This window comes from Syngnathoides biaculeatus, chromosome 10 (genome assembly GCF_019802595.1).
Source record: "Syngnathoides biaculeatus isolate LvHL_M chromosome 10, ASM1980259v1, whole genome shotgun sequence".
NCBI lineage: Eukaryota > Metazoa > Chordata > Actinopteri > Syngnathiformes > Syngnathidae > Syngnathoides > Syngnathoides biaculeatus.
The window spans coordinates 15,431,823-15,459,558 of NC_084649.1; the positions used below are offsets into that span (position 1 = coordinate 15,431,823).

The window sequence follows — 27,736 nt, forward strand, 5'->3', positions numbered from 1 at the left end:
TTTGTTTTCGACATGAAGCAGGAAGTGACGTACATGGCAGGACCACACTCAAGTGGACTTGTTTGTTTCTATTAGTTTTACTTTCAGGAAGGTAGCTCGATGTTCCTTTGTGTGAGCCAAAATGCCGGCTCGTTGCATTGCTGGACATTGCTCAAACACTCGGGAGGATGGATTTACCCTTCGTACGTTTGCAAGAGACCCGGTTCGTCGTGAAAAAATGGATCCCACGGGTGCAAAGGACGAGAGGTTCGTGGGTTCCAAATGACAGGTAGGTGTTAATACAGCTACTAAAAAATATAATAGTTTGGGGCAGACCACGTAATCCGTCTCTCATAATGTAACAGAAGATCCGCGTACGTATGACAGGGCTGCTAAATGTGTCGATGTGCACGTCGGATGGCTTCTGCATCGGGCTTTCCTGCGAAGGCTGCCGTGAGGGCTCGCCAGCGAAGGCTTCCGCGTTGTGCCTTGCGGACTAGCACGGCTTCGGCCAGGCTGGCTCATACATACTCTCTGGGAGTCTGTCGCTGCCGCGGCAGTATGTATGAGGCAGCCTGGCCGAAGCCGTGCTTGTCCGTGAGGCACGACGCGGCAGCTTTCGCGTCTGCCGGTCACGGCTTTGGCTCATCTTCGGCGCCGAGTTGGCTTATCACGGTGCCAAGCCAGGCCGCTTTACAGTGTTGTCATCGCACGCGGCTGAGTGCGCCATTGCTGGCAGGGTTGTTCATAGCCGCCACCGTCGTCCACGATGAACAATACCGCGATAAACAATTGTTTATGGCGCACTCAGCTCCGACCGACGCGACAACGCCATAAAGTGACCCGGCTCAGCGCCGCGATAAACCACCCCAGCTCGACGCCGTGATGAGCCACCTTGGTTCCACCCCGGCCAATGTCGGGATCGGCTCGTCGCACCCGGGCCGCATTGTGATCCCTTGCGGCTGAGTACACTACATACTTTTATCCTGTCGGGGAGTCTGTTGTTAGTGAGAAGTGATCCGCATATAATCTAGATATGGCTCGAAACGATAGGATAATATTGCCTCGGACACTTGACTCGATTGTGAGACGTTCTGAAGGGGCGTGTCCCCCAGTAGTGGCCACAGCGTATTTTCAATGGCGAATGTCCGGGGTGACGTCACGGACAGTAAATGCAGCCAATACGGCGACCCCTTGGATGTCAAATGAGACTTCCGCAACTTTGCGCATGGATGACGTGCTTTCCGCTCATAATTACTTTTTCGTGTAGACATTGAAGTGAATAATGTTATATGTATGTCTCATTTCACTATTTTAGAATGTTTATAAGGATGACACTTGCCCTTTAAGAAAATCTGATGTGAAAATGGAAAAGATTGCAACCGTTTGGCTTGTATCTAATTTAGATCAAATCGCTGTATGAATTCATTTAAATCATATTTGGATGCTTGTTCTTCTCCCCAAAAGCATGAATGAATTGTCCAGAGGTCTTTGAGGCAAGTTTCATCCCAGTGGCCATGTATTTATCTGACTGTAAATGATTATACTTAAAAGCCACCCCGGGGTAAGTGCTCATTTGTGTCCCTGCTTTTTTATTTTTAGGGAAGAGACAGTGTGGCTGTGACCTTGCGTGATTCGAACTGTATCTGCTTCACATGGACTGTGACAGACTTTTTGGAGTGGCTCACTCCACGGCCACTCCACGGGGTTCTTGCGGAATTATTTTAAGTTAATACAGTCGGATTTCGAACCCCAAAAAAGCAAACACTAATTCAGTAAGAATATGATTAGATTGTTATAATCAAGAATGTTGAGTTTTTGGCAAAGGAATTCCTTTTACAGTATTATACGATGTTGCGTTCGCTAGGAGCACCCCGTTTTCTTGTCGCCACATGGAATCTTCCAGCGGTGGTTCTTGAGTCTTCGCAGGGGGGCCGCTGCTGGCTGCTGCTCGTGTCTTCAACCCGCTGGGAGGCCATCCGACACGCCGCTCACAGCTTTTTTGCATACAAAAGAAAGAGCAGCGATGTTCGGGCTTTCTACTTCTTTAATTTGAGGCGACGAAAGAAAAAAAAAGAAACGGCGGCTTGACTTTTTGGGGTGGGGGGGAATGCTTGTCCACACCGCCGGGAAAGGTAAGCGAACCCCGGCGATGAGTTGACTTTAAAAGATTTTCGTGTATGGACTGACAAGAAAAGTGCAAAGTGCAGTCGTACGACAACCTCTTTTATGTATACAAAGATACAATTCAAGTGCAGTATCAGAATGATGACTTTACAGAGCTAATAATCGCGATATGTCGGTGTACAATATTAAAGATTAATTTTTCTCTATGAGAACTTTTAAAGGCGATTCGAGTTATATAAATAACATTTTGCGTCGATAAATGATAGTCTTTAACGTTTTGCTCAATCACTCCAGTTATCAATTTTAACGTGATTATTTCAATTAAACACGCGTCAGCGGCAGCGAATAAGTTCAAGATTTGGTCTTGAGATACGAGTTTGGGATGTTCTGTGGCCACACTCGTAAGTCAAAGCACATAATGACTGGAAATGTTAATCTGTGCAAGCGTCCCCAAAAAACAGGCTTTTATTTTTTTAATGAAAAAAAGCATCACTCTGCAATGTATTTTATCCTAACGCGTTTTCTATAATTGATAAGACGAATCAGTATTTGATATAGTTTAGGATTTTTACTGCTTTAATTGTCAAGACAGTCTGATGACAAAAAGCATCACACGTGTCATCGCAACTGCAAAAAAAAAAAAAAAAAAAAAAAAAAAACGCAATTATGCCGAGCAATAAACTCGAAAAAGACACACAATGAGGCGCACTCAGTTCTCACTGTATTTGCGCTATTAATCTTTTTTTCATGGAACTATTTAGTCATTATGACTACTGGTGTGTTAGTGCAATTTAGCGATAGATTTCTTCATGATCCAACACTTACATACAATACTAGACCGGTGAGGACAACTCATGTGTTGCAATCTTTCTAAACAAGCTAAAGTTAATTTAATGAATGTTTTGACGCAATCATTAGCTCAAACTCTTTCGCTTGTTTTGTATTTTTAGAACAGGAAAGTCCCAGGACCCGTGTCACAATAGGTAATACGGTGTATATCTTTCATGACAACAGGCTTTAGCTTTTTTTGTATACGCCTTTTTTTTGTATTTATGGCCGAGAAGTGCCATCCATCTCCATTATCTGAGCCGCTTATCCTCGCAATGGTCGCGGGAGTGCTGGAGCCAATCCCAGCTATCTTCGGGCAGGAGGCGGGGTACACCCTCCACTGGTTGCCAGCCAGTCGCAGTATTTTTATGACCGAGAAGTGTTTTTCATACAAATATGTACTGTAATTATGACTTTACTACAACCTTAGTAAATTTTAGTATCAGCCTAGAAGGCAGGGAATGCTGTTGTAAATCCAGGACACCTTCTATTATGTTGGAAAAAGTGCTAAAGCACTAAAAACCGGAATAACAAACTTATCTGACAGCATTTAGTGTCACTGGATCGCATTTGGTTGTGCAGGTGTACCTAACATTGTGGTCATATAAAACATTGTGATGTAGATGGAAAAGTAAACAACAAGCCTCATGTTGCTGTCTTGTGCTAATTACAGAGGAGAGAGTGACAGTCACTTCTGTCCGTTCCCATTTGGAGACATGCGTGATCGCAAAGCTCTGCTGCTGCTGATTGTTCTACTGTTGGATGGAACTGGAGCCTTTGGGCTGAAAGCCACAGGATGGCCGCTGCATTCCCAGAAGCCCTTGCTGCTGGCGTGGAACGCCCCGACGGAGGACTGCTTCCCCCGGCACCGCGTTTCTCTTCAGCTCGACCAGTTCCAGATCGTGGCCTCCCCCAACGAGGGCTTCGTAAAGCAGAACCTTACCATCTTTTACAATGACCGCTTGGGTCTGTACCCCCACTACGAGCCGGACGGAACGCCCGTCAACGGGGGTCTGCCGCAGGCCGCCAGTTTGGCGCAGCACCTGGACAAGATGCCAGATGGGGTGAAGAAGTACATAAGGGAGCCGAGCGCCAAAGGCCTGGCTGTTATTGACTGGGAAGAATGGCGCCCCCTTTGGATACGCAACTGGGAGGCTAAGGACATTTACCGCAGGAATTCTCGTGACCTGGTGCGACTAAAAAACCCCACCTGGCCGCCCGAGCGGGTGTTCAAAGTGGCGATGCAGGAGTTCGAGATGTCCGCCAAGAAGTTCATGCTCGAGACGCTGAAACTGGCCAAGCACCTGAGGCCCAACCAGCTTTGGGGCTTCTACCTGTTCCCGGACTGCTACAACCACGACTACAGGCGCACCCTGGAGAGTTACACGGGCCGCTGCCCCGACGTGGAGATGGCGCGCAACGAACAGCTCAAGTGGCTGTGGACTGAGAGCACGGCGCTCTTCCCCTCCATCTACATGGGCAAGGTGCTGCGGTCCTCCCTCTCCGGACGCCAGTTCGTGAGGAACCGTGTAAAGGAGGGCATGCGCTTGGCGTCGTCGGGTGACGGGCTGGCGCGACCCGTCTTTGTGTACACTCGACCCACCTACATAAACTCTCTGGAGCAGTTGACAGAGGTGAGAACTTCCTTGTACCGTGCATCCATTTTTTTTTTTTTTTTTATAGCACTTACCTGCCTTTGATTCATGGGTGAACTAGAGTATATCCCAGCTGAGTTTTGGTGCTAGTCAAATGCAGGGCACTGCGATCCATCCATCATGAGGGTCAAGGGTGAACTGGAGTCCATCCCAGCTGGATTCTGGCAAGAGAAGCAGATACGTCCCAGACTGGTTACCTGCCAACTGCAGGACACATATGTGTAGATAAACATTCACACTGATATTTACACTTACGGATAATCTAATTCTTCAATTAAAAAATGAAATGGGCATCTTAGTGGATCACCTGTTCTGAGGTCCGGGTTCAATCCCAGCCCCGCCTTTGAGGAGTTTGCATGTTCTCCCCATGCCTGTGTGGGTTTTCTCTGGTCCCATGTTCCAAAAACATGCAACATAAATTGAACAGTCACTGATGGTGTAGTGGTACACACGCCTGGCTTTGGTGCGGGCAGCGTGGGATCGATTCCCGCTCAGTGATGGTGTCGATATCTGCCCTGCGACTGACTGGCGACCAATTCAGGGTGTAGTCCGCCTTTCACCCGAAGCTATCTGGGATAGGCTCCGGATTTCCTGCAACCCTTGTGAGGATGAGTGGCTTGGATAATGACGTGACATGACATAAATTGGACACTCTAAATTGCCCTTAGGTGTGATTGTGAGTGCGGCTGTTTGTCTCAATGTGCCCTGTGATTGGCAACCAGTCCAGGGTGTGCCCGACATCCTGCCCATTGACAGTCGGGATGGGCTCCAGCACTCCCCGTGACCCTTGTGAGGATAAGCAGCTAAGAAAATGGAAGGATGGATGGATGGATGAAATTAACATGCATGTTTTTGGAATGTGAGAGGAAGCCAAAGTACCTGTCTGTGGTTGAACCCACAAACACCACACAGAAAGCCTGGAGCTGAGATTCGAACCCCAAACATTTGACCTGATGCTGACGTGCTAACCACTCGACTCACCGTGCTGCTCCTTCCTCCGGCTCTCCCATTAATTCTGAGATGTCATGCGCTTGAGCTCTTTCTGACCTTTTGGACAAACAAAACTGGGCTTTCTCTTACTAAGATTTTCTGCTCCCCATGATCTCAGCACTTTGATCCGCAGCAGGTTTACGGAATCAAACCTTATCAGCGAACGCAGTCCTTTCCTGTGCTGATGCGACACGTTTGTGTGCGGATGGGTGTTGGTCTATTTTAAAAACTCGCTAACACCACATTGACGGCTTCCTTGTGATAGAGCAAATACAAGAACATCACGCGGTAGCGGAAGTAAAAAGACACGCCTCGTTTTAGCGATGGGCATACTCATTGAGTGAGGTCAGTTCAGTCTCGACGAGTTCACTGTCGAAAGACGACAACACGACATTGTCAATGTCCACAGTTGCATGTACTGGGACCTCCAGGCTTCATTATTCTGCTTAATAACATACTTTTTGGGTGTCTGGAGTTAACATTCAGATGGCAACTGTGAAAGGTGCCCCTAATTGTGGGTTGAAATTTGAAATCAAAAGATTAAATTCCGGTGTACTCGTCCTGTTGTAGGTTGTATAGTACACAGTTGAGATGGGGCACTATAAAAACACTCACACATATATTCATTATCCTCTGTAAAGAATGACTAATTATGAGTTCTTTACTGAGATGCTGAGTCTCCTTCCAAAGAGTGAGCTGCACATACCAGAGTGAGTAGCAAAATGTAAAGTAAGAAAGTATGCCATAAACATTTTAATTACTTTTATCCATTTTTACTCCATGGTTGGGTCGCAGGGTAGTACTTCATCCAGCTTTACGGGGGCATCCCGATGCAAAACAAAGCAAATGTCTCCACTATATAGCACATTGCATACATAAGGTAATCCTAAGTGATTTACATGATTAAAATTGTTTAAAAACAAAGACAAAAATTCTTCTGAACATTTTTAAAAAAGGGGGAAGAAGAAAAGTACAATTAAAAAGTGGAACTACTCTAACAAGCATTCGGGAAAAGAAAAGTTTATAACCTGGACTCAAAAACTTTCAGACTTGAGGCTGACCTCACTTCTTCTATTTCTTTCAGCTTGTCCCGTTAGGGGTCACCACAGCGTGTCATCTTTTTCCATCTAAGCCTATTTCGTGCATCCTCTTCTCTAACAGCCACTGTCCTCATGTCCTCCCTCACCACATCCATCAACCTTTTCTTTGGTCTTCCTCTCGCCCTTTTGCCTGGCAGCTCCATCCTCAGCACCCTTCTACCAATATACTCGCTCTCTCGCCTCTGAACATGTCCAAACCATCGAGTCTGCTCTCTCTAACCTCGTCTCCAAAACATCCAACTTTGGCTGTCCCTCTAATGAGCTCATTTCTAATCCTATACAACCTGCTCACTCCGAGAAAGAACCTCAACATCTTCATTTCTGCTACCTCCAGTTCTGCTGCTGACATCACTTCTGTTGGCATCATATTCCATTTGTGTGCAACATATCAATCTCCAGCAAACTCAGGGCCGCTGACATTTTAGGCAAGCATACCCTCTGCTGATGACCAAAATGACGGTCACAACTCCCGCCACGATGGTTACCAACTTCACGTGACCAAACCCATGAAACAGATTAGCAGACTGTGTATGCTGCAGGTTGCTGACATGATAGTTTGAACCCAAACTTGCTGGTACGTTGTTCAAACTATCATGTCAACAACCGCAACATGTGTGATGATGTACACAACCATCATGGGAAAATTAATGTCACCCCCTCCTGCCCCCACATGACCAGATGCAGATAAAAAACTATCAATAGCAATAAGATCTGCTATTACGTGGCGTTGTGTGAGAAGCAACCGAGAGAGCAGTTACAGAATTCAGCTTGATCCATTTACCATTTGCCATGTCACGTCATGTTTTTCCAGATGGACTTGGTGTCCACCATCGGGGAGAGCGTGGCTTTGGGAGCAGCGGGCATCATCCTGTGGGGAGATGCGGCCTACGCCAGCAACAAAGTGAGTTGGCCTCTGCCACGCTAACCGTGGCTCGTGTGTGCTGTGTAAATGCAACATTTGTATGTGATGTGAATCACTTGCGAGGAGCTGCTCTTGTCAGAGGCCTTTCGTCTCCTTCCCAGAGGCGCCGCTTCAAAGGCACGAGTCACGTGGTAATACTGAACATGTCGTTTGAGTCAAACCGATGTGCATAACTCGGGCACACCTGAGGTTAGTTATCACAGTTGATCTTCGATGAGAGAAGTGGGGTTCATCCTGGAGTGTTTGCCCCAGATGACTTTACGTGAGAGAACCAGGGTACACCATAGACTAGATTCCCCTACTGACTTTTTGATTTGATTGACAACATTGCACTGGTTTCTCCTGCTGAGTTTTGACAAGAGGGGCACACCCTGAACTTGTCACCAGCCAATCACAAGGCACATCTAGAAAAACATTGACCAACAACTTTCCACCAAGAATTTAACTCATTAATGGGCAGGGTGGCAATTTTTTGCCTTATTGAGATAAAAGTCTCCCTAACAGGCCACAATCACTTCTTTTTCTTTCAACACATAAAACAAAGGGCAAAAAAGATGTAACCTATCACAGGCAGCGTCCCAAAACTGGGACAGGTAAGTTATCAGTTCTGTGAAGTGATACATACTAGAGATATGTTTATTAACGAATTCTTATTCTAGAACGACACTTACGCATTAATAATACTGATAGTTTTGTCACGACCCATCGATACGGGGGTAGGATTCAAATGCAGGAGTCGGTAGATGCAGTGGTAATTCGGGAAAAACGATTATTGTTCCAAGGTCGGGGATCGGGCAGGCAGTGAGGTGCAGCAGCAGTAGTCAGGACGTCGGGCGTGGAGAGCAGGTATGCAGGCAGGCAGGAGTCGGCACACGGGAGATCGATCAAAGAAGGCAGAAGTGTCAAAGGAGCCAGGCCTACGGGGTCGGCCGGAGAACAGGCGGAGGTCGGCACACACGGGTTATCGATCAGGAATGCGGAAGTGCTGGAATGGTGCATGAGCTGCAACGATCCGGCGCCGGACCAGTCGTCCCCATGGTCCCACATACACCGGGACCAACCAGCCAGCATGAGGCACAGGTGTGGGCCTCCCAATCAGCGCAGCCGCGCGGGAACCCGCTCAGCCATTGCAGGCCCGGCAGGACCATGACAGGATTAGCATTTTGAAGACAAACTTGGTTACATACTGAACCTTTCTCCCTTTCTTCTCTTGGAAAACACTCCATGTGTACTTCAGGTACCCATGTTGGGTCAAGAAGGAAAGGGAAATAACTCCGTACTAATTTTGACCGATGAGTTATGCTCTCCTGATACCAAATTATGGCTTCAGATTAAAACACTTAAATATTTTGACATACTGAAAGATATAATGTGTGAAAATCATGATGTCCCAAAAATGTGAGGCTGCCCACGAATGCGTTATGTGGAAAAAAAAAGAATCTTGGATGTGAAAAACAAAATGTTGAAATTGAAAAGCAACACCACTGTTCTCTCCTGTCAGCCTTCCATTTTCTGAGCCACTTATCCTCACAAGGGTTGTGGGAGTGCCAGAGCCTATTCCAGCTATCATCAGGTATGAGCCGGGGTACACCCTGAACTGGTTACCAGCCAATTGCAGGGCAAATAGAGACGGACAACAGTCACACTCACAATCACGCCTTTGGGCAATTTAGAGTCTCCAATTAATGGATGTTTTTGGGATGTGGGAGTGCCCGGAGAAACCCACCCACGCAGGCATGGGGAGAACATGCAACCTCCACACAGGCAGGGCCAGGATTTGAACTTTAGACTTCAGAATTGTGAGGCCAACACGCTAACCAATTGCGCCACCCAAAATGTGGAACATCTCAATGAAATTTATTAGTGTCTTTATCTCATTTTTCTCCAGTGCCAGCGTTTATTTCCCAGTGCATAAATCCAGCCCCCTGTCCACAAGCCACAACTCTTTCTCTCATGTCCTTGCTCTTTTCCAGACCACCTGCTCGGAGCTGGACGCTTATCTCCGGGGTCCATTGGGCAAATACCTCCTTAACGTCTCCACGGCAGCCGAGGCATGCAGCCAGGCTCTGTGCTCTTCCCATGGCCGCTGTCTCCGGAAGGACCCTGACGCCGACGTTTACTTACACCTGAACCCCGACACACACAGCGTGCGGGTCGGTTCCGGCGGCAGGCTGGAGGTAGTGGCAGAGCCGGCCCGGGTGGACCGGGCGGGCTTCAGTGTCGAGTTCCGGTGCCAATGCTACAGCGGCTTTGAAGGGGAGCGCTGCGAGAAGATGGATCCTCTGTACCAGATAGGAGAGGCGAATATAATCTCCGCGTCGTCACGGCATCTTGTGATTTTACTGCTCTTTTTGGTCGGGGTGCAACACATACTGTAGACTAGGACGACTTAAACTTTTGGGGTCCTTAGAAACCATTATCTGGGTTGAAAAGGTGTGGGGGGGGGGGACTGGGTAATTGCTAAGGGGGCAAAATCTCTGGAAAGTTTACAATAAATTTCTGTGGGCAGTTTAGATGAGGAATTTTGGAAATATTGTAATATTGTAAATTGGAAACTTTCCAAGTGAATTTTGGGAGTTTTTGATAATTTAATGGAGATCATATTCGAGGATAAATACAACAAAAACATTCACAAAAAAATTGGATGTTATCCCTATAATAACAGGTCTGTTGTTCTAAAAAATACACAAATAAATAAATAATTGTATTCATGCAGGGCTTTCAGATTTGTCATGAAGTGTCAAAATCATGTCAAAGCTTTAAAGTGCCCTTAAAACTGAGGTAAAGGAGAGGAAATTGTTTGTTGTGTTTTTTTGTTTGGTACATGTGTAGAGGTAGTTATGTACATTGTAAATGATGGGCTGCCATAATTGATTGCAAATCATTGTGTGGATCCCTAAGCTTTTGCTCGCAGACCCCAGTTTGAGAACTACTGTTGTAGACACACACACATACACCTGTCTGGTGCCTTTCAAATGCTGTAAAACATGGATGACACAAAGTGATTTTTTTTTTCGTTTTGTTTTTTTTTTGAGAAACACTGTTAGGAGTGGAGGAGAGGAGGAAAAAAAAAGTTTTAGTAACTTTTTCACCTAGTGAGGCCTTAACTGGAATGACTGTTTACGTTTTGCTCCAAGTTTCCTGGCCCTCGCCGTGTCTCCCAAAGGTGTCAGATTCCACGTTTCTCACAGTGGACGAGGATGTTTGCTGAAGGAAATGTGACCAGTCAAGTGCATGGACGTCAGTAGCCGAGCTGACTCGAGTTTGACGGAGGCCATTGCAATATTTATTTGAATGTACTTTAGCTGTTACCACGTGAAAATTCTGTGCCTTAAATGCCACCACGACTACTAATTTACTACTTCAGAGTGAAATGACATTTATTGTTGAAAATGAGAGATTAAATTCAAGCACAACTGATGTAAAGAGCAAATGCATTTCTGAATAATAAATACATTCACTGATGATACGGCCTCCTGTAAGATTTTATTCTTTACTTTTGTTTAATTCTTAAAAATAATTTAAATGAATGAGTTTGACATTGTTGTAAATATATCCATCCAGGTGGCACGGTGGCACAGTAAAGTGTTGGCCTCACAGTTCTGAGGACCTGGGTTCAATCTCAGCCCTCCCTGTGTGGAGTTTGCATGTTCTCCCCGTGCCTGTGTGGGTTTTCTCCGGGCACTCCGGTTTCCTCCCACATCCCAAAAACATGCAACTTTAATTGGACACTCTAAATTGCCCATAGGTGTGATGGTGAGTGTGGCTGTTTGTTTCTATGTGCCCTGCGATTGGCTGGCAACCAGTCCAGGGTGTACCCCGCCTCCAGCTCGTTGACAGCTGGGATAAGCTCCAGCACTCCCCGCGACCCTTGTGAGGATAAGTGGCTAAAAAGATGGATAGATATCCATCAGATCAAAAGATGACTATTATACAAAAGTCCGGCATTGCAGCTTTTATTTAATGGTATTTACATCTAGTTTAAACAACTCAGGACAAAGCACATTTTTTAAAGCCACGTGTAGTAAAAATAAAATTTATATACCCTAATAAAAATGAAATGCATCAAAATGGAAATAGAAATGGAAAAATGACAAATAAAATATTGGCCTGTCACTTTAAAGAAAAAAGTCTGTGTGGTCCTTCTCATTGGCTACGAGATATCCAATAGGCTTTTGTGTTGGCTACTCATCGGGAAGAAAACCCTGAGAACGATTCTGATTGGTTGTAACAAATCCTACAACCCGACATCTGTTTTTATAAAGCTTCTCCTTTTTTGCGTTTATTATTCCAGTCACGAGAATTGGGTTTTATTTTTTCCCCCAGCATTTCCTGAGTCTAAGCTATTATTTTCATCCACTCAACTTCCTATTCAAGCCAAGTAAGTGTGGCATCGTTGCTTTTTTGACACGAGCTGTTGTGTACGATTAACTTTGGGCTCCACGACAAAAGGTGAGTGTAATTAACAGCAAAAAGTAAAACACTATAGAGGTAAACGTCTAAATCGTATTTCGTGTGTCTTCAAATCACGTTTAGCGTTAGAAACAAGGTTACAACATGCCGTAGTGGCGCAACATCCTCTTGTTGAAGACTTTGTAGTCCTACCACTACAACAAATGACAACTTTGACACAGCTGTCATGTAATTTTTAAACTTACCACGGAGCTTCTGCTTCCATGGCGGCGACTTAACCCCAAAATCTCCGTGAGTGAGAAGTTCGGAACGCCCCGTTTTACTTACGTTTTCTAACGCTGTAGTAAACTTACAATTACAAGTGCTTAATATTAAGAAAACGAACACATTCAAAACAATAAGTAACCGATGGTGCTAGCTTGGTGGGTCAGTCGTAAAACAAGGACAAGGCATTCTTAAGAAACTGTTGAAAATGTGACGAAAACACATAAGAAAATGAAGTGTCCACCACTCATATTTGTTTTTTTAAGAACCTATCGGCTGTTCTTGGTTTAAAAATAAATAAATAAAATCTGAATTTGGTGCCAAATTCCCGCTAGAAAAAAATACCACACGATGGCAGCAAAATCTCTATCTTGGTCCCAAGGCCACTGGCGACACATTTCAACTGAGAAACTGTTTTACAGTTTTTTTGGGGGGGTGCCAATCTCGACTTTTCAGACTCACTGCTCACAGTTCTTCCCAAAAGGGTCGGCACTGACTAACGTAGTTTCATCTGTTTTGAAATTAAATGAAGGGCACAAACGTGAAATATATATATATTTTTTTACTTACTAGCTGGTCACAAACTAAACTAATTACGATTATCATTGGCAGTGGTAAGTAAGCCAAAGTGACAATACTTATACCATTAGGGATGCACCAGTATCACCTTTTTCAGATAGTGTACAAAAACAAGTTCGTAGATTCGCGTACTCGCCGACATTATGTACTGATACTTGATAATGCCACTTAGTTTTCTAATAGTGCTCAAAATGTGTAGCCAGTTCCACAAAGCATATCAACTACGCGGTGATTTTAAAAATGATTCAACCTGTAAATATAATGTTGCTTTGCTCATAGGCATGAGTTGCATTTTTCCGATCCCGCTGCTCTTCTTGGGCGTACTGAGTCACCTTCCGGCCGCCACTACGTCGCACGCATCCTTCTCCCAGCTGCCCTTTACGGGTGTATGGAACGCGCCCTCGGGCCTCTGCCTCTCCAAGTACAATGTGGATCTTGACCTGGGCACCTTCAGCATTGCCCAGAACTCAAACCAGACTTTCATGGGCGAAGACATCACCATCTTCTACGCGGATAAACTGGGTATGTATCCGTACTACAGCCAAGGCAAGGCGGTAAATGGCGGCGTGCCGCAAAACGCCAGCGTCGACGAGCACCTGAGCCGGGCAAGAGACGATATCCGCAAGTACATCCCCGACGGGGACTTCCAGGGCCTAGCTGTGGTGGACTGGGAGAGCTGGAGGCCCGTGTGGGAGAGGAACTGGGATGCAAAGGAGGTGTACCAAGAAGCATCACGAACACTGGTCCGTGCCAAGCATTCAGACTTCAAACCTGCGCAGGTGGACGCTTTAGCCCATGTCGAGTTTGAGGCGGCGGGCAGGAAGTTCATGGAGGAGACGCTGAAACTAGGCCAGAAGGAGCGACCCGGTGGGCTGTGGGGGTTCTATGGGTTCCCCAATTGCTACAACTACTACTCAAGCACCAACTACACGGGCCAGTGTCCCAAACAGGAGTCCAAGAGGAACGAGGAGCTGTCGTGGCTGTGGAACGTCTCGTCCGCTCTCTTTCCCGACATCTACCTCAACCTGGAACTGCGTGGCCTCGGCAAGGAAGTGTCACTCTACACTCGCCACCGCATCCTGGAGGCCTTCCGATTGGCTTTGCCTCCTCGGCCTGTCATTCCCTATGCCACCGTCGTCTACACCTACTCGCTCCAGTTTCTCTCCCTGGTGAGTTAAGTTTGTAAGTTATGCACAAATACTGTAACGATTTTCATTTTTCAACCATTTCACCTAGTACAGTGGTACTTCTGTTTTTGTACAAATCTGTTTTAGAACAAAAATTTCAAGATCTTTTTGCGTTGGTTTTTGAACAAAAATCGGTATTCGAAAGCCCCGACCAGCTGACCCACGCCGATTTTGTTATTGTGCTTTCGAACGCACCGACGATAAAAATGGAAACGACGTAACGTGCGCATCTGGGCGCAACACAACCAGTTGACCCACACACTCCTCTGCATGCGGACGTGTCCCGGTAGTGACTTTTTTTTAATTCCAAATGAGCACTGCAAAATTTCAATGACGTTGCTATGAGTCACTTCAGGAAGGTGCTCAAAAGATGGCAGAAACAGTCAACATTAGCTTTTTTCTTTGTTTAAAAAGGGGCGAGTCACCCCCACCGAAGACAGTGGTTTTGCATTGCTTTTTTCTTTTGTTCCATTAACCCTACCTCTAACTGCAAGTTATTTTATTTTTTTTTACATTCTGTACTTTCTGTGTAAATAAAAAATAATTTGTCTGTTTTTGTTCCCCCTCATTATTCCTTGTTTAAAGTTATTCTGCACTTTTGTTAATAGAAAAAGGTTTACAAGGCTGGGGGCCGAGTCACAGGAGATACGGCAATGCACTCCCAGCCTAGCATTCTCTACTACTAAAGCAAACATTTTAAGCAAAAAAGAAAATTTCTGAAATGGTTTGATTTATATAAAGTATTTCTGCTATGCAGTTTATTATCAGGAAAAGCTAAAACAAAAAAACTATTTTTAGGCTTGGAACGCATTATTTCATTTTCCATTCATTGTAATGGGAAAACGCGCTTCGGTTTTCAAACGTTTCGGTTTTCAACCGGCCTTCTGGAACGGATTGTGTTCGAGAATCCGAGGCACCACTGTATATGCAGTTGAAAATGACGTAGAACACTTTTGCTAAGCACAAAGGGATATTTTTTTTCTTAACGCATACCATCCTTTGTTTACCTCATGTAGGAGCATCTGATCTACACTGTTGGTGAGACCGCCGCCTTGGGATCTGCCGGGGTGGTTCTCTGGGGTGACAATGCTTTCTCCAAATCGAAGGTATGAGTACATGTAGCCTTCCATTTTCTTTAACACATCCTGTACTGGTCAATTTCCGGGCATGTGTAGTGAAAGAAACTTTTATACTCACATGTAATGAGAACCTACAACCTGCTTCCTCAAAATATTCTTTCAATAAGTTCTTTGGTAAACTTCTTGTGGTCAATGAAAGTGTCACATAACTGATAGACTTGTAATGTGGTATTATGAAGGGTAATAGAAAACAATCAATGGATACATTTTTGGAGAGTTTGTGCATGAGTAGTTTAGTTACTTTTTTTTACATTGCAGTTGAGGCGTTGACGGGTTTCCTGGATAAACAAATAATTGTAACCCATCATAGATTATCCTGCTTCTTCCATTTTAGATGAAATGTCAGCACTGTATTATTCATTGAAAAAAAAAAAAAAAAGTGTCAAAATTAACCTAAAGCTGAGGATAAGTGGTTCAGAAAACAGATGGATTAAGTAAAACAATAACAACCCAAAACCGAAATCAGTCCACCCTAAGTGGACTCTGCCAAATCAAGGGATAGCCATTAAATGCCTTGCTCGACTAGGCTGAAATTAATCATCCATCCATCCATCCATCCATCTTCTTAGCCACTTATCCTCACAAGGGTCACAGGAATGCAGGGTACACCAATTCCAAGTCCAATTAATGAACCTTTTTGGGATGTGGGAAGAAACCAGAGTGCCCTGAGAAAACCAATGCAGACATGGAAAGAACCTGCAAACTCCACACAGGGGTGGCCGAGATTTGAACCCCGTTGTTGGCCTCACAGTTCTGAGGTCCCAGGTTCAATCCCGGACCCGGCTGTGTGGAATTTGCATGTTCTTCCCGTGCCGGGGTGGGTTTTATCCGGGCACTCTGGTTTCCTCCCAACTCCCAAAAAAATGCTACATTAATTGGACACTCTAAATTTCCCCTAGGTGTGATTGTGAGTGTAGATGTTTGTCTCGATGTGTCCCTGCGATTGTCTGGCAACCAGTTCAGGGTGTACCCTGCCTCCTGCCCGTTGACAGCTGCGATAGGCTCTAGCACTCCTGCGAACCTCAGGAAGGTAAGCAGCAAAGAAAATGGATGGATGAAATGGTAACTAAAATAAGAAACATTATTTCTTGAATAAACAGCAAAGGCGTTAATCTCTAACTCAACTATCTCAAACCCACATAGGAAGATGATTTATCCCAACGGACTAATGGATTATTATGACCGTCCAAATTGTACACCTTCATAGATAGCCCCCATTAAAATGATTCCGATTATTCTTTCCTACCCAGGCCTCTTGCGATGCCGTCAAGTGGTACATCGACGAGACCCTGGGTCCTTATTTGGTCAACGTGACGTCGGCGGCCATCCTCTGCAGCCAGACCGTGTGCTCGTCCAGGGGCAGGTGCGCTAGGAAGGACCCCGAGTCGCAGACCTACCTCCACCTACACCCCTCCCAGTGGAAGGTGGCGCACGAGGAAAGGGCGACGGATAGGCGGCACTACACAGTCCTGGGACGTCTTAGCGCTCAAGAGGTGAAGCACATGCTTTCCCGGTTTGAGTGCAAGTGCTACCCGGGTTGGGGCGGCGATAGCTGCTCCGCGCCCTGGCACAGATCAACGCCAATCCAATAAGTGATGCTGACATCTACGGGAGACGTTCGCCAGCATACAGTATGTGCATGGTCTTTTATGACAGTCTTCTCTAATGTTGATGAGCTTTTAATATGTCACTAGTTTGTAATGCTTCATTGCTTTTGGATAAACAAAAATCATGACACGTTTTAAATTCAGGAGCCGAGCCCTGCCGCAAAAACAAAAATATGCAAATAATTGATGCCTCACAATGAGGGGTTTGTAATCATGTACAGATGTCAAAAGTTGCTGGCAAACACTAAAAACCGAAAGGAACAAATACCTCCACCGCCATGCATCCAGCGTATGCGCAACATGAACCCTTGTCAATCAAATGACCTTAGTTACTCGTTAATTATACATGAACAAACAAACCACCTTCGCGTGAGACTCACAAATGGTATTAGCTGGCTTACTTGTTTAAAGAAGTGGCACGGTGGCCAAAATATATTGGTATCAGTGTTATATCCAGCTGTTTGTGTTTCTCATCCTGACACTAACTGCATGAAAATATCAATCATGCGCTTAAACATCTAAGCGCAGTGGAACATGTGGCGCCTCGTTGGCAGCTGCCTGAGGCGTTGCTGGAACATCACGCTGGGCGTGCGTCAGCATCAGCAACACAAAGCATGACACTTGTCTTTGGAGGTCGCTGGGCGAGCTTGTACGAGTGGCATAATAAAGACCCCTGTCTTATTACTCCGATCTCAGTCTTACTTATTTATTTTTGTTTGGTCATGTAGTTGTAACTTTGTAAATAAATAAAATTGACTGTATTAGGGTGGTGTAGGTATAGGTAGGTATAATTCACTTGGGATTCACTGTATTAGACTCCCAAGAAATTAGTTCATAAATTCATCTGAGCTGTAGAACAAACTGGTAAATGAAAGGAAAGGCATCTCATATACAAAGGTCTTTTAATAAATATGTCCATCAATGATATGCTTTTTTGATGTCACAAAAGCAAATGAAAAGTCTTGGAAGTAATTATGAATTTAATAAATATACTGTTATATGTCAGTAATTGAAAGAGTCATGAACTACATTTTGAGAATAAATTAAAGAATGGAAAAATCCAATCCAAAACTTTATTAAATTTGCCATGTTGCACATTTGTCCACCAAACGTACAAATTCTCTTAGAGTGCCTTGTGAAAGTATTCGGCCCCCCCTTGAACTTTTCAACCTTTCGGCACATCTCAGGCTTCAAACATAACGATATAATTTTTTTTTTTTTGTCAAGATTCGACAACAAGTGGGACATAATCGTGAAGTGGAACAAAATGTATTGGATATTTTATATTTTTTTAACAAATAAAGAACTGAAAAGTGGGGCGTGCAATATTATTTGCCCCGTTCACTTTCAGTCCAGCAAACTCACTCCAGAGGTTCAATAAGGATCTCTGAATGATCCCATGTTGACTAATAATGATAAGTAGAATCCACCTGTGTGTACTCAAGTCTCGGTACAAATACACCTGCTCTGTGATAGTCTCAGGGTTCTGTTTAAAGAGCAAAGAGCATCAAGAAGATCAAGGAACTCACCAGGCAGTTTCGAGATACAGTTGTGGAGAAGTTTAAAGCCAGATTTGCATACAAAAAGATTTCCCAAGGTTTAAACATCTCAAGGAGCACTGTGCAAGCAATCATATTGAAACAGAATGGAAGGAGAATCAGATCACTGCAAATCTACCAAGACCCGGCCGTCCCTCTAAACTTTCACCTCAAACAAGGAGAAGACTGATCAGAGATGCAGCCAAAAGACCCATGATCACTCTGGATCCATGATCGCTCTGGATGAACTGCGGAGATCTACAGCTGAGGTGGGAGAGTCTGTCCATAGGACAACAATCAGTCGTACACTGCACAAATCTGGCCTTTAGGGAAGAGTGGCAAGAACAAAGCCATTTCTCAAAGATATCCATTAAAAGTCTCGTTTAAAGTTTGCCACAAGACACCTGGGAGACACACCAAACATGTGGAAGACGGTGCTTTGGTCAGATAAAACCAAAATTGAAGCGTTTGGCCACAATGCAAAACGATATGTTTGGCGTAAAAGCAACACAGCTCAAACATGGTGGTGGCAGCCTCATGGTTTGGGTTAGGGTTAGGGTTAATACAGGACCATTCTGGAAGAAAACCTGTTGGAGTCTGCAAAAGACCTGAGACTGGGACGGAGATTTATCTTCCAACAGGACAATGATCCAAAACATGAAGCCAAATCTACAATGGAATGGTTCACAAATAAACATATACAGGTGTTAGAATGGCCAAGTCAAAGTCCAGACCTGAATCTAATCGAGAATCTGTGGGCAGAGCTGAAGACTGCTGTTCACAAATGCTCACCATCCAACCTCACTGAGTTTGAGCTGGTTTGCAAGGAAGAATGGGCAAGAATTTAGTCTCTTGATATGCAAAACTGATAGAGACATACCCTAAGCAACTTGCAGCTGTAATTGCAGCAAAACGTGGCGCTACAAAGTATTAGTGCAAGGGGGGCGAATAAAATTTTTATTTATTTGTTAAAAATGTTAAAAACATCCAATACATTTTGTTCCACTTCACGATTGTGTCCCCCACTTGTTGATTCTTGACAAAAAAAAATTTCATTTTATATCTTTGTTTGAAGCCTGAAATGTGGCGAAAGGTTGAAAAGCTCAAGGGAGCCGAATACTTTCACAAGGCACTGTATGCTTTGACTACACAGACTCGAGTGTCTTTGAAAACTCAGCGAGTAGCTTAGATGAATTTTTGGTTGTGTGACCAACAAAAACTTTTCGCACGTTCACTAATAACAAGCCGTGGCTTACAGTCGGACTTGAGAATCTCCACCAGGCTAGAGGTTGGGTATCGTAGTGGGGAGAGGCCCTGTACAATCGCATTTGGAACCTCCTGACTAAAGAAATTAACATTGCAAAGAGGTCTAATGCACTAAAGCTGGAAAAACTGTTTGACGCTAATGACTCCAAATTAGTCTGGCACCCATTACAATCAATAACTAATTACAAGCAACGATCAACCCAGTGTCGACAATAGTGGACTAGTCGATGACTTAAAGAGCTTTTACTGCAGATTTGAAAAGGACACTTTGACTACACATACCACCAACCACTTAAACATCTCCCACTCCTCCGTTGAGCCTGCACAAATAGGATGTGAGGCGTATCTTCAAATAACACAAAGATTAACAAAGCGGCAGGCCCAGACCATGTGTCCCCATCCTGCCTCAAAGTCTGCGTAGTGGAACTTGCTCAACCTTCACAAAGATCTTCAGCAGGTCTCTAGAAGTGTGTGAAATGCCAACCTGCTTTAAATGCTTCATCATTTATCCCGGTCCCAAAGAAACCCGCAGTCTTGGGTCTGACATCTGTGCTCATGAAGTCCCTTGAACGCCTTGGGTTTGGCCACCCATAGAGTATCGCAGGTCCCCTGATGGGAACATGTGCGAGGATCTTGTACGTGGACTCAAGATCAGCGTCATCCCTGAACTCCTCTCCTCCAAGCTTCTCCAGGTCAGTGTTTCGCCTGCCATCTGCCAATGGATCTATAACTTCCTGACGGTCAGGAGACAGCAGGTGAGCCTGGAGGACACTCACCATCAGCCCCGGAGCACCCCAACGTTGAGTGCTCGGCCCGCCACTGTCAAACTCCTCGCAGATGACATCACAGTCATTGGACCAATCAAAGACTGCAGCGAGTCTGCGTATTGACAGGAAGCGGAGAGACTGGAGCTTTGGTGTGGCCAACGCAACCTGGAGCTGAACACACAAAAACTAGCAAAATGATTGGTGACTTCAGGAGGCAGCATTCACCACAGCTGCCCCTCACGCTGTCCAACTGTCTCGTCAACCATCTCGACCTTCAAGTTCCTAGGAATTACAGTCTGCCAGGACCTGAAATGGGAGACGAACTTCAACTCAATCCTCAAAAAAGCCCAGCAAAGGATATACTTCTTGTGGCTTCTGAGGAAGGACACCCTGCCACTGGAACTGCTGAGACGGTTCTACACAGCAGTCATCGAAACAGTACTCTGTTCATCCATCGCAGTCTGGTTTGGGGTTGCCACAAAAAGGACAAACTCCACCTGCAACAGTCAATGAAAACTACCAAACGGATTGTTGGCACCACCCTTTCCACTTTTGAGGACTTGCACGCTACTCAAACTAGGATGAGCAGGCAGGATCCTCCACATCCTGGCTACCAGCTCTTCCAGCTCTTCCCATCGGGTAGGCTCTACCGATCAATGCAAACAAAAACTCGCAGGCATTCCAACAGCTTCTTCCCTCTTGCGATTCATTTCTTCAACGGCTAACTTACAATTCCACTACAACGTGCTGCCAATTTTCAGCCTCGAGTTGTTGTTGTCACATCCTGGTGGGCCATTTAATGTGAGTATTATATATGATGTTGCACAACTCGTCACTTTAAACTGCGTACAATCATTGAAGTCTTGATACCCTTTTCAAAATGGGCATTCTACCTCCTTTAAATGCTAGAAGACTGCATCCTTTGCGCAACTATAGTTTAAAAAAAAAATGTCCCCTGTCAATGACTGACTGTCTATTGTTTTTCATAATCAACATGTATGCCGTTCCAAACTACCGATTCCCTGTGTTGTTTACATAGTTGGCCAATCAAGTTGATTCTGATTCTGATGTTTTATCGTTTCCTCCTGTAAGTCAGCATTGATGTTATTATGACGACTTATTAGTGGAAAGTCTTTGAACTTCAAGTAAAAAGATTACAGTTCAAATGAATCCCTTTTTTTAAATAATTTGTCTGAGGATATTAGTAAATTATCTCACGCAACGATGTATGATATTTGTTTAAAAGCACAAACCCATGATGACACACTAGTTGCCATAGCAGTTAAACATTGACAAACCGTACGCGTGCGCGCATTCACTGTAAGCCGATTGTAACCCATTAGATGTGTTGGCGTCAAGGATGTACGTTATGTGGATTATTTATTACCGCACACACAATAAAAGCAATTAATCCCACAAATATGACAGTGCGTTTTAAACTGTGGTTTCTGTATTTATTGCAATACATAAAAATAGAGCGTATAAAGAAGTCAAAATATGTGTCCATGCTGTAAACAATGAAATACATTACCGTATATCCTATTCTAAAAATCATACTTTTGTAATTTTCAAGTGTATGTCTCTACAGTGGTGCCAAGAGATACAAGTTTAATTTATTCCTTTGCCATCCATGGTCAAACGCTCATCTCATATTTTTCCCAGTTGAAAAAGATTGTTAATGCCATTCTTGCTAGTCTCATACAACATTTTGTAATGTAATCTGTGAAAATATAATTAATAAAAACACAGTCATGAATGGCAAAATGCTCATTCTGATGTTGTTGTGGCTTTTCTTGACCACCTGGTGGCAGTATCTGACAAGCATGCAGATATACTACACTGGAGAATTGCTCCATTCTTGTCTTCACAGTACAGCAGTAATATTTGTCGTTTTTTGCAGAGGATTAAGAATATATGCCAGTGGGTATTGTGAAATGGTGCGTCTACATGTGTTGTAGCACCACTTTTGTTCAGACCAGTATACCAACACCACTGCATAGATACTAAATGTTGGTCACGTGCCTACGGAGTTTCCCCATTATATGCTAACACGAAAGAGGCAGAGTCGATGTGGTTGCTTTAAATCTACAATGGGTAATTGTGTTTGTTTTATGTTTAGTTTGACAGCAACCTCCAGTTGAGAGTGGCAATAAACAACTTGAAGGCCCCTTTTTTGAAGAATAGCAATTGACCAGAAATATCAACTTCCCGACCGACCCACAGACCGAATGACTGACCGATCCACCGACACACTTATCGAGCCCACCAACTGACCCCCTTCGATTGACCAACTGACCGACTCACCGACCGACGCTAGAGATGTTTGAAAACAAAAGGGCTGACCTCCAGTTCAATCCTGGGCACGGGTTCTCGAGAATTTCCCATGTGTTCTGTTTTGAACAACATCTTCACTCACATGTGAGGGTATAATTTATGTTTTTTCCAAGGCCACCAAAAAGATAATCCATTCCAAGTCGGCCTCATTACAATGAAAATTTCATAAATGTTTCGATTCTCTTGTTGACCACGCCGCCGTACGGTTTGTCTCGTGTCCCGATTAAGAGTCTGGTGAATGTTTCCGCAAGCATTTCCCGTCTTACACTCTGGCGTCGGGGGGCAAGTGGATCACAGCCCATTTGTGAGGATTTATCTGTTTAATAAGTGTTGACTGTGGCACTGCGCGCTGTCCTCTGGGTCACGTAATGACCGTCTCCTGTCGACACTAAATACCCCGATGCTGAGCCTAAATGGCCTCGTGTCCAGCCTCCATCCCGTCCCCCGCTCCTATTAGCACCGCAGTATCTTTCTCCAGCTCTCCTGAGGTTCGACGGCATCTCGACATGTTGTATAAAAGACGCTAAGGCAGGTCAGTGCCTCTCATCCTGCACGAAAGAGGAAAGTCTTCTTCTTGGTCCACTCGCTGAAAAAAAGATGGACGCGGGTGCAGCGGTGACCATTTCAGTATTGCTGTTGGCCCTGGCGGGCGTCAGTCATGGGCTTCATGTTGGAGCCACTTTGGAGGACCTTGAAGATACGGCACCGGGCAGCTCAGAGGACAACATGGACAACCACTTGCTGGAGCTGGTGAGACAATCAATTAAAAACAGCCATCTTCTGTATACGCACTAACTCCATCTGTTGTCACACTCATCCATAGAGCTGGGTTTTTTTTTTTTTTTTTTTTTGGTGGAAAGCAATATTTTATATTCATCCAATCATTTCAAAAAATAATACAAGATTCCATTTTAATAATTTACTTGAAATTACTGCTTTATTATAATCATCATCATTTTAGTTAACGCAATGATACGTCAGTGTAGTGCTTTTTCAACCATTATCCAGTCACAAAGATGTTTTGAGCACACATGTATTGTCAATAGCACAAAAAACATAAGAAAATATCAAATGTGCTGTTACAATTAAGAAACAAATAATTAAAAAATATATATAATAATCACAATACAATAAATTCATTAAAATTACCAATCAAATAATTCTGAAAAAATATTGTAATACATTCAGTTAATACTTATGTAGTTATCAAGGCAAAGTAATTTTCTAGTAAATTAGTAAATTATGGAAATGTAATTAAAAAAATTATAGAAATATTGTAACTTAAAAAGTATTGCTAACAATAATAAATATAGTTGAAACATTTTAAACTATTGTATGAGAAATAATATAAATACAGTAAATTATTAAAATTATTATAATATAGGAAAAATGTGTAAAACATTGATTTAATCAATAATTATTAAAATACAATACAAATATTTGAAATATAATAGATTTTTAAACGGAAAAATACTGAAAACTGCAATACATTGAAATAATAGTTAAGAGTGAATAAATGGGTGGCTATTGGGCAAATACAATAAAAGAAAAAATGTCCTAAGAAATGGAAAAAATAACATCGCTTTGCTGAAAGGTTAAGTCACACAATACTGTATATGCTTCATTGCCATGTAAAGGTCTACTAATTTATTTGTTTTCTGATTTAATTTTCAACCCCGGAAAACTAGGAATAAAAAAACAATGCATGTTAAATAATTTAATGAATAAACATCAATCTGAGCAGTTTATTCTCATGAGTGTCACGGGAGTGCTGGAGCCTATCCCGCTGTCATCGGGCAGGAGACGGGGTACACCCTAAACTGGTTCCCAGCCAATTGCAAGTTTGATAAATAATTCAACTTTCACTTTTGTGAAAACAAAACAAAAATACCATCCTGTGTGCCCTAAAGCATAAGGTAAAAAAAAAAAAAAAAAAAAGTAGTATTCTGCAATATTCTTACATGGTGTAATATACAACTCACAGGGATCGCCAAATGGCTTCTCCAATGCATATTCTCAACAAGTACATTTACTCTAGATCTGCTATTCCTGATATTATGTTTTATATCTCTTGTGTTTTATTATTTTTATTTTTTTTTCCCTGCACCAGGAGAGCGTCAAAGTAGACAGCAGCGTGGATAATCGTCTGCTGACTGCGCTGCTCCGAGCTCTGTTGCTGGGCTCCCACAGAGAAGCCCGCAACTCTATCCTCCATCAGCCACAGAGGTTTGTGCAAATTGTATAGGCGGTGTCCACTTGTTTCTCATGTTAAATTAACGTAGTTTGTTACTACCCAGCGATGTTCAAGAGAGAATGCCAAACTATAAAAAGGCTGCTGAATCTGGTGCAAGTCACTATTCCCGGGGGATAAGGACTGGTCACGACTGTGAATAGCAAAACTGGATAATTATCATGCATCATAATTGTGAAGACAATTTAAAAAAAAAAAAAAAAAAGGCATTAATAAGTTGATCCCCATAAAATGAATTGTGTATGCCAACCCCTAAAAAGGCCAGAGTCCACTGGACTTACAGGCATACGTCCTTTATCTTCCACAAAAAAAGACTCATATTGCTGCAGCTTACAGTAGGTGTGTAACTCCTCTTCATTTGAGCCTTTATGACTGTTATACTGCCCCCAGGTGGCCAAGTCACACACACCCCAAAAGAGCAGCCATGAATTCATCATGCACAAACTATAATTCTCGTTGTATTTAATTACGCTATTACGGTTTATGAAGTACAATATAATAGAGTGCTAATTTAACATTTTTATCTTTTAAAAGAACACATTACACTTTTTTTTTGTGGAGATGCAGAAATGAAATTGTCAAGAGCAAGAATGGACCACGGCCAAGAGGGGCGTGGCCTCGCCACCGCTTTGGCTGGTGTCATCTCTGACATCTGTCAACGGTCACAACTGTTTCGCATTAGGCAATGTGATGAGACAAAGTATTTTAAGTTGGAATTTTGTCACTGGGATTTGCCAGTTCGTTGCCTTAAGTTAGTGAGTTGCGTTCACTGCCAGCAGGAATCTGCACCACGGAGAGGAAGTGTAGTGTGAGCTATCCTCGTCACATTGATTCTGTGCCACCATAGTTTAGTCCCGTCTTGGTTCATGTTTCCAAGTTTGCGTCCAAGTCATCAGACCTCGCTTCATGTTTTTGGATTATGCCTATAGTCTAGCATTGTTATGCCTCTGCCTTCTCGGACTAATTACACCGTGTATGACCTCAGCTCTGAAAAAAAACTACACCCAACATCATGCCCTCGTCTCGGAGTCCAGCATAAGGGTCCAGCCCCGCACCGTGTGTTCATGACAGAAATATTGACATTTCCATTCTTTTCAATGTGTGTGTGTGTGTGTGTGTGTGTGTGTGTGGAGGGGGGGGGGTTGATTTGCAATAAGAGTCTTTGCGTTATAAATGAGGTCCTGGAACAAAAATGTCGCCAAATAGGTTACACGGTGTGGTAAGGTATAAAAGTTTATCCTCCCTTGGTGTACACGTTCCTCTGTAAATATACATTTTAAAAATTCAGCTAATTAGGACCTGCAGTTCTCTGTAGAATCTACTTATCCCTCATCAAAAGTATTTTTCTTCTACACTTGTCACCATCCATAAAGATAAAGCATCTTTTCATTGATATGTCACCCCCCCACCCCCCCTTACCCTCCACCCAATTCCCGTGTGTCTCTAAATCCTCTTCCCGATTCCACCCCGGCAGGTTCGGTCGCTCGTCCCGAGGGCCGCTCGTGTTGGAAGATCACATCAACTCGCCCGAGTGGGAGGAGGCTCCTGGCCAGATCTGGAGTATGGCGGTGCCCCAGAGGTTTGGCAAGAAATAATAGCGTGCTCCAAGGAGGACGCAAGGAAGACGAGGGGGACCGGTGAAATGCAAATGGAAAATCTCTTGAAATCGTACATATATTTAGCTAAAAAAATAAGCTTTTCTTTTCTTCAAATTTTCACCAACATGAATGATACTGACTAATTACCTAAATGCTCTCTGACAAAGAGCCAAAAATGCTCAACTTTTTATTTACTGAGACATTTCATTTGTTTTCTCTTCAAATAATAATAATAAAGGCGCTTGGAACCTGGAGGAGTTTCATTCATAAGTGTGCTCATTTTCGTTGATGTACCAACCAATTGTCCCCCCCCCCCATATATATATATATATATATATATATATATATATAAAAGAGTTGATATATTCAGGCAAAAGCAGTGATTAAATTATTAATCATTAACCTATAGTAGAAAAATATTAAAATATACATTGGTCCATAAATTAGTGTTAAAATACAGTGAAAATAATGAAAAGTCATCACTCAAATATTTAAAATGTAGTAAACACTAAGTGTGCAAAATAAATTGAAAAAATGCTGACCAATGACGATCATTATGATCAATTTACGCCAACATTTAAGACGTGATTCACAATGATTCACATCCTTTTTCCTCCAACGGTCTATACTTTATCCTCTGTGTAGAACGACTAATATTAATACTGTACTGGTGATCTGCCAGAGGGCTTGAGACATTATTCTGACTTTCTTCGGAATCCTACACGAGTTCTTGGCAGAACATGTCCCGTTGCAATATGATTGGCAGCTGCAGCCAGACAGGGACTACCTATTCCTCAACTGATATTGGTAAAAACGCCTCAACGAAAATGTACTTATACTGCCCCCCAGGTGGCCGGGGGTGGGGTCACAACAGAAGACAGAACATTGAATTGATGAAGTATCAGAAAAATTCATTCAATCCTTTTTATTCTACTACTGTACTGTATGTTTTTATGAGGCATAATATTATGGAGCGTTAATTTTCCTCATGAAAATACACGTAACAAAATTGTTATTTTTACAGGGTAAGACGGGAACCGATTAATGGAACTTCCATTCATTTCAAAGGGAAAAGATGATTTGAAATACAAGTGTTGTGAGTTATGAGTGTGGGTGTGGAACAAATGTAACTCAAGGCACCTTCGTCGGCTACTTCCCTCCAAAAATAATTGACTTTAATCATAAATGGTAC

At 43.5% G+C, this 27,736-nt stretch overlaps 3 protein-coding genes across 4 annotated transcripts; all 3 read left to right on the forward strand.

Moving 5' to 3' along the window:
* Positions 1-1,894: 1,894 nt before the first annotated feature.
* hyal2a (hyaluronidase 2a) lies at positions 1,895-11,059 on the forward strand. Its single transcript, XM_061832863.1, has 4 exons — positions 1,895-2,114; positions 3,608-4,568; positions 7,491-7,580; positions 9,575-11,059. Exons 2-4 carry the CDS (start codon positions 3,651-3,653, stop codon positions 9,977-9,979), a joined length of 1,413 nt encoding a protein of 470 aa, XP_061688847.1. The 5' UTR covers positions 1,895-2,114; positions 3,608-3,650; the 3' UTR covers positions 9,980-11,059.
* A 765-nt stretch (positions 11,060-11,824) lies between these two features.
* On the forward strand, positions 11,825-17,474 carry hyal1 (hyaluronidase 1). Of its 2 annotated transcripts, none has more exons than XM_061832865.1 (4): positions 11,825-12,053; positions 13,137-14,026; positions 15,061-15,150; positions 16,434-17,474. In XM_061832865.1, exons 2-4 carry the CDS (start codon positions 13,139-13,141, stop codon positions 16,773-16,775), a joined length of 1,320 nt encoding a protein of 439 aa, XP_061688849.1. In that variant the 5' UTR covers positions 11,825-12,053; positions 13,137-13,138; the 3' UTR covers positions 16,776-17,474. The 2 variants fall into 2 exon arrangements, with proteins under 2 accessions (XP_061688849.1, XP_061688850.1); XM_061832866.1 differs by having other exon boundaries at positions 11,829-11,982.
* Positions 17,475-22,166: 4,692 nt separating this feature from the next.
* npffl (neuropeptide FF-amide peptide precursor like) lies at positions 22,167-26,655 on the forward strand. Its single transcript, XM_061833003.1, has 3 exons — positions 22,167-23,445; positions 24,806-24,921; positions 26,421-26,655. Exons 1-3 carry the CDS (start codon positions 23,293-23,295, stop codon positions 26,539-26,541), a joined length of 390 nt encoding a protein of 129 aa, XP_061688987.1. The 5' UTR covers positions 22,167-23,292; the 3' UTR covers positions 26,542-26,655.
* Positions 26,656-27,736: the final 1,081 nt, after the last annotated feature.

Bases quoted from the DNA above. Each gene is read 5' to 3' on its own strand.
- hyal2a (XM_061832863.1), top strand. From the start codon at position 3,651: ATGCGTGATCGCAAAGCTCTGCTGCTGCTGATTGTTCTACTGTTGGAT. The intron at 4,569-7,490 runs GTGAGAACTTCC...ATGTTTTTCCAG, and splicing joins CTCTGGAGCAGTTGACAGAG to ATGGACTTGGTGTCCACCAT. The intron at 7,581-9,574 runs GTGAGTTGGCCT...GCTCTTTTCCAG, and splicing joins CGGCCTACGCCAGCAACAAA to ACCACCTGCTCGGAGCTGGA.
- hyal1 (XM_061832865.1), top strand. From the start codon at position 13,139: ATGAGTTGCATTTTTCCGATCCCGCTGCTCTTCTTGGGCGTACTGAGT. The intron at 14,027-15,060 runs GTGAGTTAAGTT...TACCTCATGTAG, and splicing joins CGCTCCAGTTTCTCTCCCTG to GAGCATCTGATCTACACTGT. The intron at 15,151-16,433 runs GTATGAGTACAT...TTTCCTACCCAG, and splicing joins ATGCTTTCTCCAAATCGAAG to GCCTCTTGCGATGCCGTCAA.
- npffl (XM_061833003.1), top strand. From the start codon at position 23,293: ATGGACGCGGGTGCAGCGGTGACCATTTCAGTATTGCTGTTGGCCCTG. The intron at 23,446-24,805 runs GTGAGACAATCA...TCCCTGCACCAG, and splicing joins ACAACCACTTGCTGGAGCTG to GAGAGCGTCAAAGTAGACAG. The intron at 24,922-26,420 runs GTTTGTGCAAAT...CCACCCCGGCAG, and splicing joins ATCCTCCATCAGCCACAGAG to GTTCGGTCGCTCGTCCCGAG.